This window comes from Eurosta solidaginis, chromosome 3 (genome assembly GCF_040869045.1).
Source record: "Eurosta solidaginis isolate ZX-2024a chromosome 3, ASM4086904v1, whole genome shotgun sequence".
NCBI classification, from domain to species: Eukaryota; Metazoa; Arthropoda; class Insecta; order Diptera; family Tephritidae; genus Eurosta; species Eurosta solidaginis.
In genome coordinates this window covers 208,869,463-208,881,511 of record NC_090321.1, presented here as the reverse complement: position 1 = coordinate 208,881,511, position 12,049 = coordinate 208,869,463, and the positions used below count along the sequence as shown (strand labels likewise).

Sequence of the window (12,049 nt, the reverse complement as noted above, 5' to 3'; positions counted from 1 at the left end):
CTTGCGATCTCTATTCACGCATCAAGCAAACGCCAGATGGGCCATGGAACTTACATGTAGAATATCCAAGCAAATTTGGCCTAAGCTGGATGAAAAGAGATCGCAATCGATGATGCTGTTAAACCTTATCTCTATAAGCTCTAGTGGGCCTTCTCACAGGTCACTGTCTCATGGGCGCTCATGGTGCCTATATGGGCCTACAAACAAATGACTTCTGCCGCAGCTGTAGGGAGGAGGAGGAGATAGAAAGCGTAGAGCACTATCTGTGCCACTATCCCGCACTGTCAAAAACCAGGTACCGATGCCTCCACAGACACTCCTTTGGGGGTCTTGCGGAGCTTGAATCTGCACACACAAACGACATCCTGCGTTTCATCAGGCAAACGCGCTGGTTTACCCTCACTGGGCTCTAAACATTCTTCGGAAGTAGGGAAATAGGAAACAGGGGCCCCCGCGTGGTAGCACAATGGGCCACAATGGCCTACGTGAGTCTCCGCTTCGACAGCGGAGGCAGCCACTTCAACCTAACCTAAGCTATGTTCGTTCCTGCCTTTTGTTTCTACAAGGAAGGCAAACATTTGGAAAACAATTTGAAATTAACATGGAAAAAAATTACTTGATAAAAATTTTAGTAAAGAAATTTGGAAATAATTTAATGTAAATTGGGAAATAATCAAAAAATAAAGAAATTTGGATATATTGCTTTTTAAAAAAAACAATTGAGTTAAAGTAATAAATATATTTAAAAAAATTTTAAAGATTAATTTATATAAATTAAATTAAGTAAAAATTTTTATACAAAAACACTTAAAAAGGAATCCCAAAAATGTTTAAAAATTTCCATAGCATTGCTAAATCAAAAATTTGAAAGAAATAATTATAAAAAAATAAAAATCAAAAAAATGTAGAAATTATAAGAAAGAAAAGAGAAATTTAAAAAAAATTTATTTAGGTGAAAAAATATGGCTTCTAACTCCAAAATGATTTAAATAATAAAAAATTCAAGGTTCGATTCGAGCTCAAGGCCAGAACAATAATTTTTACGATAATTATTCTTTTTGTTTCATATGCGCAGATATGGCAGGTGTCTGCACAATTTTCTATATTCTATTCCAAAAATAAAAAGAAAAAATTGAACTATCGAAAAAAAAAAAAAATCAGCTCGAATAGAACCTGGAATCCTTTACCAATAGGCCGATAAAACAAAAAAAAGAAATGTTAATAATAATAAATAAAATTATTTATAAAAAATTTAAATTAGAAAATTAAAATGAAACTATAAAAAAATATTAAAATTTGAATAATTTGCTTTAAATTAATTAAAAAAGTCTTTACGAAGATGGAAAAATGTTCATAAATTAAAAAAATCAATTGGACAAAATATTGAGACAGTTTCATTTAAATAAAAAATATAATAAAGTTTACAAACGGCTATGATTACTAGGACATGTTTCTGAATTTCACTTCTTCATCTGCTAGCTTCTCGGGAGCTGAATATTGAACTCGAAATCTCCAACATTCATACTTTATACTAGTGTGAAGGCAGATGCCTTTATCCCTTCAGCGATATGAATGCCTCGCTGCTCGCTTTGCAATTGTTCTCTAAGTATTGCCTTTTTTTTTTGATAGTCGTTTATACACCATTGGATACATATTAATTCTATATGTTTTTAATCCAAATTGTGTGTTAATGTTATAGGCGCACCCTCAAGAGCTTAGTTACATTGGACTATTAGCAGCGGTTTTATCAGTGCTTCCGCTGTTTACTATTTTATCCATATTATTATCTGTGTTTCATTAGCGAGACATGCCTATATTGCTTTATACAATTGTTTTTGTTATTGATATTAGGGAAAAATTACAAAGTTTGCAAAAGCCGTTCTCGAGTTCAATACTCAGCTAGCTGTGAAGAGGTGAAATTCAGAAAGATGTCTTAGTAATTAGCGCCATTTGAAAACTTTGCAATTTTTCTCTAATATCAATAACAAAAACTATTGTATAAAGCAATATGAGCATATCTCGCTAAGTAAATACAGATAAAAAATATAATAATAAAAAAATTTTATATAAAAAATGCCAACAAATCATCAAAAAGCAATTCTTTCCAACCAAAAGAAAAACTGAAAAAGAAAGAAATTCACAAAAGCCTACACTGCATTATATGATATAAAAATTTTCTTAATCAAAATATTTGACGAAATTAAAAAAAATATATATGGAAATACATTAATACAAAATTTTGAGGTTGAATACAATTAGTTTCCAATCAAGTTGTAAGAAACACCTAATTAAAAAAATGGTTGTTGCAAAAATTTAAGTTTAAATTTAAATTAAGGTTAATATATTTATTTTCCTGATTTATTTTAAAAAATTTTGTTTTTTAATCGCCAACTTTTTGAAATTAAAAAATGTTACATTTTTAAATATAAATAATAAGAAAATTTAAAAGATCTTAGTAAAATTTTTACGAATCCCAAATATGATAAAATAAAATAAATTAAATGAAGATGTTAGATTTGTTGAGCTAGAAGGCTTCACAGATGAATAAAACTTATGTCTTTGTTTATATTGTAACCAATTTAGTGCCATTGCGCTTATTTGCAACCTTCTACTAATGTTCGAATCACTAAATTGTTGAATAAATAACTCTACTATTCAATAATGCAAAATGGTCTTTACTAAAGTACTTCACAATAACACTTCTACTTCGCAACAGATAGCGTACTTAAATCAAACTGATTGCTGCTTCTCAGCTATACCTCTTTTTCTACTCTGTGATTTCCTCGTTCGCATACTTCTAGGCATTTCTAGAATTTAACTTAGTTACCAGCTATACAATTTCTCAGATATAACTACAGATGCACGATTATTATAGCTTCTCGCGTAGCCACATGCGCATGTATATGTGAGTGATACTTCCACAGATGATTGCCTACTTTTCGGAGTATCTCAGATATAAGCATGTGTTTGTGCGCCTCTCCCCGCTGCTTGTATGGACATATGTATAGACATAATGATTGATTTGTTGATGTGCATACAAGTCACTGCTTAGTTTTGGCATAGAGATGATAGTATCTCTTATTGTTGCTAATATTCGTCACAATATTCATTTATAATTTACATGGTCGATATTTCAACTTCAATCTGAAGTTATAATCAGGGACATATGGATGTATCGATCATACACACCCATATGTACCTGATGATGACTTACGATTGAAGTCAAAATATCGACCTAATAAATTATAAATGAATATAAATAAAAAGAAATAAGTTCTATTCATCTGTGAAGCATTCTAGCTCAACAAATCTAACAATTTACAATATTCAAGGCTATTAACTTTTATTAAAAATAAATTTAATTAACTAAAATTTATTAGCAACTTTTATTTAACCTTTTGTTGTTAATTTATTAGGTAAAATGTAATTTCTTTGTTGAAAATTTAAAAAATGACAAGAAAGGTACGAAAATTTTATAAACAAATGAACATTTCATACACCTGCATGCTGTCACGAATTTTAAACGCCCATGGTGCGTGCAACAAAAGCAACAAAAATCAATAACACGAACACCATTTTAATAACAGATTTTACAACGCATTAGTCGACGTTTTAAAAATATTCCAATTAACCCCTAAAGTGTCGCATTGGTAAGCTGTCAGAGCAGTTTAATTTGTGCGTGAAAGTTGCAGCAATTTTTCGCGCAAGCGCACATACCTGCACCCATACATACATACATACATGTGACTATCCGCGCACATGCGTAAATTTATATACATACATATCTATGTTTATGAAATCAACAATTTCTCTCAGCTTAGTAATTTATGACAACATTTTATATTCAGTTTTCTTGCTTTTCTTTTTTGTTTTTGTTGTTCGTTTTTATGTCTTTTTCGCGGAATATTTCCACAGCTTTCAACATTTTTCATCATCGCCTTCGATCGAATTGCATTAAAAAATTGCGTATTCATTGCTGCCAAAATGTGAGTGTCGGAAGAATATGTTATTATTTTTACTTTTGTACATAAGAGTCTGAGAAAGTGTTGAAATCTTTCTAAGTTTTTTCTTCTTATTCATTTGACACAAGGAAATCCGACTCCAATTACTCGGAAGCTTAGCGGCGCACTGTGGGGTGCTTTGAAGGATTTGTTTTGTAAAAAAAAAAAATGCTGGTAACTTCTTTGAAACGTTTTTAAATAAAAAAAAAAATTTGTTAATAAATGAAAAAAATTGTTTTCGCTAAAGTTAGATTTTTTTCAAACAACCAGCGGTGGGCATTATTTAAAACGGGTAGTCGAACAGAAATCAAAATCAATCGATTGAAGAGGTTAACAGCCTTAAGAAAATACAGACAAATCGATAACTACAATACTACAAAAATCGAGAAAAATGGGTGCAAAAATAAGCCAGGAAAGGACTAAAAAATTAATAAAAGCTGATATTAGACGATAAACCGTTAAAAAAAAAACGACATAAATACATTTGAATCGACTAAAGCGACTAAAAGTTTAATTACAAATTGGGGTCGCTGAAAAACTCGCTACAAAAGTCGAAATATAACAAAAAATATTTAATAAATCGAAATATCTATCAAATCGATATATGTGAAAAAAGTGAGAAAATATCGATATATACGCAAAAAATAAAATAGGAAAAGATTTAAAATACAAATATACCCTAAAATAACAAATAATCCAAAAAAACATTTAATTAATCGAAAAATGCGAGCAAATATCTGTAAATATGCATAAGTAAAAAATCTGGACTGAAGAACAAAGGTACAAATTGCTGAATGCCTTAAATAGTGATAAGACTAAAAAACTGATACAAATCGATATTAAAACTCCTTTGTTGAAAATAGTCAAGAAATTTCATTGCGAGGGAAAAAATTATTACAACAAAATATATTAAATAAATAGAAATATATATTAATAAATCGAAAAAGCGGTATAAGCCGAAAAAGATGCGTAAATATCGATATAATAGGGAAAAAATATCAATATAGGCAAAAATAAGATTAAATATGTAAAAATTACAAATAATCCAAAATGTATGAGCTAATGGAAGGATATGAAAAAATATAACAAATATAAAACATTCAGAAGAACAAGGGTGCAAACTGTTGCAATACAAACACATCGATAAGTCTAAAAAAACCGAAAAAATCGATATTAAAGTTCCTTACTCAAAATACTAAAGAAATTTCAAAGAAACTAAAAATCGTCTAAAATTTTAAATACAATTAATAATTATATCGATAAAAATTGGTATAAAAACTTCTTAGGTTGGGTTAGGTTGAACTGGCCGGCCCATGGGGACCTCACATAGACTGATTGAGTCCGTAGTGTTACCAGAAGTTTGTTTTAATGACCAAGCTGAAAAACCCTATCAAAAACCAGGACCTATGTTATAAAATAACTCCGTCCTCTTGGCAAATACTAGAATCTTCCTAGGACTTAAGCCACTTGCTGCTTCTAGATCTGACAGCTGTATCACTCCTAATAGCTGGAGTCTTAGCCTGGCAAGTGCAGGGCACGAGCACAGAACGTGCTCGATCGTTTCCTCCTCCAACCCGCACTTCCTACATCTGCTATGACTGACCAAGCCTAATTTAAAGGCATGTGACGCCAGAAGGCAGTGTCCAGTCAGAATACCCGTCATGAGTCTACAGTCCTCTCTTTTTAATGATAGAAGCAACTGTGTTAGTCTAAGCTTGTAAGACCTACACATAATCTTCGACACTTTACAGCCCCACGCTCGAACCCACGCCTTTCCCACTTGGTCAATCATGTGCACCTCTTGCCTTCGCTTAATCCTGCCCAATCTAATTGGGACGTCTACGGAGCAAGCTTCAAGGGATGCGCCCTTTTTAGCTAGTTCGTCCGCTTTTTCATTCCCATCTATTCCCATATGCCCTGGGACCCAATATAGATGTATGCTTCTCCCTGTCCCGACTCTCTCCAGAGACTGCTCACACTCTAACACGCATTTAGATGCTGTGCTTTGCGAGATTATTGCCTTAATTGCTGCTTGACTGTCAATATAAAAGTTATCACGGTTGCAGCTTAAGCTATTCTCTTCCAGGGTTTCTACTGCTTTGGTTACGGCTAATAATTCCGCTTGGAAAACTCTACAGTAATCCGCAGTATACCGCAAACCCTACTCCTTCCACTACTTTGGAACCATCAGTGTACACATGTATCGCCTCGTCCGCCGTTTGCGCACCCCTAGTGAGGGATAAAAACGGCAAAAAGCAAGAAAATTGAAAAAAAAAATGGTTCAAAAACTTTAAAAAGAATTATTAAAACGCTGAGCTGAAATTTCAAACGGCGTATTTTTGAGATAGATGTATGAAATTAGCGATGCATGAAGTAAGTGGAAAAATATTCATAGGAGCAATAAAACAGAGGAGAAGAAAAAATTCAGAATGCATATTGGAAAGATTTTCCGTCAACTCTTGTTAAAAATGCAATTCATGCGATAGGCATGCCTGTTGTTAGGGGCGACTAAAATCCATAGACCTAGAAGGTCTTATCAAATTACCGTAATGGTGCTACTTTTCGAAACGTACCAGATCAATATCCATCAAAACACCTAAATCATTGATAATAATCCCCAAAACTTCGACGAGTGTTCTCAAGGAGGAGAAAAACAATGCTTTTGGTAGAATGCTGTAATTACAGAATTAAGGACAGCTTATTACTCCAAAATAATAGGAAAAGTGGATTGTGATAGAACAGAACCCATAGAAAGCTGACATGATTGATGGCGGGCGAAAAAGTCGAAATAAATCAATAATAGGCAGAAATGTGCAAACTAAAAAATCGATTAAAATATAAAAAAACGCGATTCAGATTTAATATCATCGATAAAGATTGGTCAAATCATATAGAAAATAGTTGAGAGATGTAAATTGACAAAAGTTGGAAAATATCGACACATGAAAGAAAAAAGAGGGAAGGAGAAACGATGCAAATTTTTAAAAGCTGTATTTATAGCAGATAAAGCAGCATTTTTACACAAATATAGTAGAAAAATGGACTGTGATCGAACAAAACTGATAGAAATCGAATATTAACGGTCGCGGCCAAAAATATCGATAACAGAGAGAAAAGTGCAAAACTCTAAAAAATCGATAATAATCAAAACAAATCGGTACAAATTAAGGATTGAAATATTTTTTAGAAATTGATAAGGGATGGTGACATTTCATATGGGGCATAACTGATATCGATAAAAGAAAATAAAAATTAAAGGGAAAGGAAACGATGCAAATTGTAACAAGCTTTATAAACTCCAGAAGAGGCAGGCTATTACTGAACAGTAATTGAAAATATGTAGGAGCAATAATTGAAAGTATTTACAGTAATCGAACAAGGTCGATAAAACTGCATATAACATCGATAACAACAGAAAAATCGAAGAGAAGAAGAATGGACATATTCACCAAAAAAACAGGAAAAATAGATTGTAATCAAATACAATTTACAAAAACATTATAACGACTGTGCCAACAAAAATAATCGTTAGAAATCGATAATAGAGAGAGAAATGTAAAAGCTTAAAAATCGATTGTAATTGAAAAATTTCAAGTAACCTTGTTGACTTGTATGGCCCTACACATCTATAAGTCGATTATGTGATTTTAATAGCTGTTTCTGACGTCAAAGTTTAAAAAAGTACAAGTCCCGATAACCTCCGAAAAGAAGACATGAATTTTCACCAAGAAACTTTTTATGGCAGAAATACACTCGGAGAGTTTGCCAAATCATTGCGGAGGGGCGACACCGCTTAGAAAAACTTTTTTTGCTTTGACCAAAGCGGTCGTTTAATTTTCCAAAACGTTGCCAGAGTTTTAAAAATTGTTTAACGTGATCCAATTAATTTGCTTAAAACTATTTGGCAATTCACAACAGTGTCGTATTCATGTAAAGTTTTATGATTTAAGTTGTTTCCATGGTTTCCAATAAAAAATTTGATTACAACATACCACATACTACGAGACCTTGTGATCTGCCTTTGTGTTATAAAACCTTATATTTCGAGTTTGTAGTGTTTTTATTTTTCATCAAATTTACAAAAAACATACATTTCTGAGCTCGAAAAGGATCACAAATTACTACCTTGGCCGTACTTAAGGCACTTTTATTTCGACACATTTATACGAAACGTACCACTGTATGCTGAGCTCACAAAGGCAAAAAGCAACAAAAGTCGCATAAAAGAAATAAAAAACACGGAAGCGCTACTGCTGGCAACTCAACTACGATGACAGTTATTCGCGCTTTGCCTATCCTTTTAAACACACACACACAAATAACTAAATAGTACTTGAATTTGCATATCTCATAACTCAAGTATCAGATATCAACGCTTTTTAATGCGAACTGATTGCCTGTGACGGCACATTCGTCATGTCATCTTATCTGATCGATGAATGTTAACGCAAAGCAAATAAAACACACACAAATGTATGTTAAAAAGGAGAGCATAAAGATAAATAGTAGTAAGCACTTAAAGGAATCTGCTCAAGGCTGTGCGGTAAGAAAAGGTCCTATGAAAACATATTTTTTTTTTAATGATGAAAGCTGAAATAGTACAAATTAAAATTCATAAAAATTGTGAAGAAAAAAATATTCAAATGCTGTAACATAATATACAAAGCGTCTCAAATTCGTTCAATCTAGAAATGCGGAATTCGCTTTTGCACCTCACTGCTGTTTGAAATTCAAATTGAAATGCAAATACAAACAAAATAATAAATTCGTAACTGAAAAAAAAAAAATACAAAATCTACAAATCATCAGCTATCATTCATCATCATCTTGAGCTGAATAATTAGTAGAAACGGAAAAGTTTGATACGAGTATACTTACTTAGTATGTAAGTTTGTATGTGTAACGCATATCCTTTGCTTTATGCAAGTAAAGAAAGGGTTGTGCTTGCTCTGCTACCTAACAAATATTTACTTAAACGCAATCCATTTGCATTCAATCTTATTTGATTTTTTTCTACTTTTCGCTTATTTCACATAATATCCTTTGGCAATCACTCAACTGCCACTTTGTTATGCAGTTCGGCAGCTTAAGATGCCGTGCAATCGGAGCGCATCAAATGACTTACTTTTTTCTTTTTTATCCTTGCATAGAGATTTTGCTTAAGTTAAATTGATAGCTGTTGTCTACAGCAATTAATCATCATTAAAATTGTAACCCCTGCGCTTTTCTTTGATTTTCTTTGCCTTTTAAAAAGCATGTGCAATAAAACTTAACATTCGTGTATAATAAAAAAAAATTATTCTGAAAAAAAAAACCATACTATTTTCGTATTTAACATTCTCATGCTCTTCCTCTTCTATTCTAAAGATTGACTACTTGCACTTACCTTAACGGTTGTATTTTTGATAGGCTTATCTGGATCGTGCACATATTCCAATGTAATACCATAGAACTGGCCTTTGTTAATATATGTGATGCGATCGTCTTCGCGTCTTTGTGACGAGCTGATTGGACTTTCCAAGTGATAGCGGAAGCCAACATTGCAGAAGCTGAGAGAGGAAAGAAAATAAAAATATTGATAACAGATCACTGTAAGAACTTTTTTTTAGATACAAAAGTTATTTAAGGAAGGAATATGTTATGAAAAAAAGAAATTTTTTAGCAAAATCTCGACAAAGGTTTATCGAAATACGTTTCGTCGTTTACTTTGTCATCCGTTTAAGCTTTCAAGCAAAGTTAATCTGGTACATATCTGAAATACACGTTTAGAAAAAAGTTTCCAAACGGTCTTCAATTACATATATGTTTTTGGCAAACACTTTTTCTAAAACTTAGTTTCTTGAAAGCTCGCCCCTGCTCAAATTTTTATTGCATCCCTGAAAGGGGAAAGTTTTTAAAGTTTCCTTTCAAAAGTTTTTTTTTAAAATTTGGCCATATCTGAAAGCCTACTTGGCATCGCTTCAACTAAATCAAAGCTTCAAAAACCATTTCATTATTATGTATGTATATTTTTAGAATTCAATCAAATTTTTACGAAATTTCATAGATTCTGAAGATATAAGTTTTTAAAGCTTGAAAACGTAAGAGCTCAATCCAAAATCCTCTAGGAAGAAACGTTTCTTAAAAGCTAAGTTGCTAGAAAGCTCACTCTTATTAAAGCTTCAGGAGCGTCCTTAAATGAGGAGATAAACTTTCTTTTAGAAAAACTTATTCAGGTATTTATCTGAAAGCCCATTTGGCATTCAACTGAAATCAATTGTAAAAAGCAAAGCTTTGAAAGTTAGTTACGTAATAGCTCAATAAAAGGTCCTTCAGCAAAAAACAGCTTTTTTTGCTAGTTGGGCTTTACTTTGAAAAGTTTTTGTATTACAAAAATTGATAATGAGCAAATTCACTCTGATAAGCAACACACTTTTCAGATTAAGCTACTTCATTTGATTTTGGGCTTTCAGTTTGAATACATAAATACTAGATATTTAGAAAGTTAAAAAACGAAAATATAAATTAGCCTGTGAGCTTTTGTCAAAGCAACTTTTTAAAAATAAAATAAAAAAGGCGCATTAAAAGTCACAGAGACAAGAGGTGTGAAAAAATTTTGAAGATATGTCATTAGATAATTCAGTGAACTTTCAAAGTGCAGCTTTTAAAAGTAGTTAAAAAAATATAAGAGCTTAAAAGCTTGAAGTCGTTTTTGAAAAATTTCGATTTTGGTATAATAACCTTTAAAAAACCAAAAAGGCAATATAGTTTTATTATTAGTTTTAATATCATTTCTTACAAATATGGAACTTTCGCAAAGCTTTCCTTATAAATATTCCCACCAAAACGAAAGGGTTTTAAACGCAATTTTGACATAGAAATAGTTTTCGACTGCTATGTAGAGCTTTCGACTAAAGCTTTTAAGAGAGCTTTTCCATGCTCATTGCTCGAGCGCTACCGGGGAGCAAGATATGTTTAAAATGACTTATGTCTTAAAAATCAAAAAATAAATGAACGTAAAAAATGCACAAAAAAGTCGTGATAAATTCTTCCATAAAATAAAAGTTTTCTGAAAGTCCTTTAAGTTTTTACTAAGCATTTAGGTTTTTGAATATGAAAGAATTTCGAATCAATTATTTATATATTTACTTGTTCTTTGTACTGCTACTTACATTTTTGGTATTTGTATTTTATCGGCATCATTTTGGCGTCCAAAATCATGCCATGGCCTTGAGCGTGTAGTACCATTCGGCGTAGTGCTGCCCAACGATGTGGTCGGACTAACTTGGCCATGAACGCTTACCGCGCCACGTTGTATGCTATTCACCGAAACAGGTATGCCGCCATTGCTATCCAACAGGGTGCCTGAAAGCTCTGTGTAATCGAAAGACTGCGCGTCGATGATATGAAAAAAGAGAAAGAAACAACAAGAAAAGAATGTTTAGAAAATTTTAGAACAAAATTTTGAATGTTGTTTTAAGTTTATGAAAATTATTCATTTAACAAAATATTCAATTTTGGCAACAAAAAGGTCATAACAACGCAGCAGTGAAAATAGTACAAAAAAATTGCTAACGATTTCAAAATCAAGGATAACCAGAAAGTAAAAAGCTCATAAATCAACACAAACTGACAACGAACATAAAGCGTCACAAAAGGTACACAGAGAGTGGAACAAGTATACAAGAAAATACATGCATGCACATACATAGCCAGCAGTTAGAACAAACACGGCAAAAACAAAATCCAGAGTAAAACAACAACAACCACAATCATTACATAACTAAATACATCTCAGAGAAAAAATATACAAAAATACAATCAGCTCCAACAACAACAATACAAAAACAAGCACACACCAATGAGTCATCAACAATGAATACACCTATTAAACAGAAAGACAGAAAATACAAAACAAAAACAAAACACACAGCAAAAATGTCAGGAGCTGACATTCATAAAACACACCAAAAGGTTTGACAATCTCAGTGAAATAATGTGGTATTTGGGAATTGAGTGGGAGGGATAAAGAGTAAGACAGAGAAAAGAGTAATTGTAAAATTGATTGC

General features: G+C 32.2%; 1 protein-coding gene across 23 annotated transcripts in view; it reads right to left on the bottom strand.

Moving 5' to 3' along the window:
- The window catches only part of grh (grainy head), a 663,099-nt gene that overhangs the window by 135,489 nt on the left and 515,561 nt on the right, over nt 1-12,049 (bottom strand). For all 23 annotated transcript variants that reach the window (XM_067774942.1, XM_067774948.1, XM_067774949.1 and 20 more), the window contains 2 exons: nt 11,153-11,370; nt 9,388-9,550 (listed from right to left, as the gene is read on the bottom strand). In XM_067774942.1, coding sequence (XP_067631043.1) covers nt 9,388-9,550; nt 11,153-11,370 — 381 coding nt within the window. The remainder of the gene's footprint in view (nt 1-9,387; nt 9,551-11,152; nt 11,371-12,049) is intronic.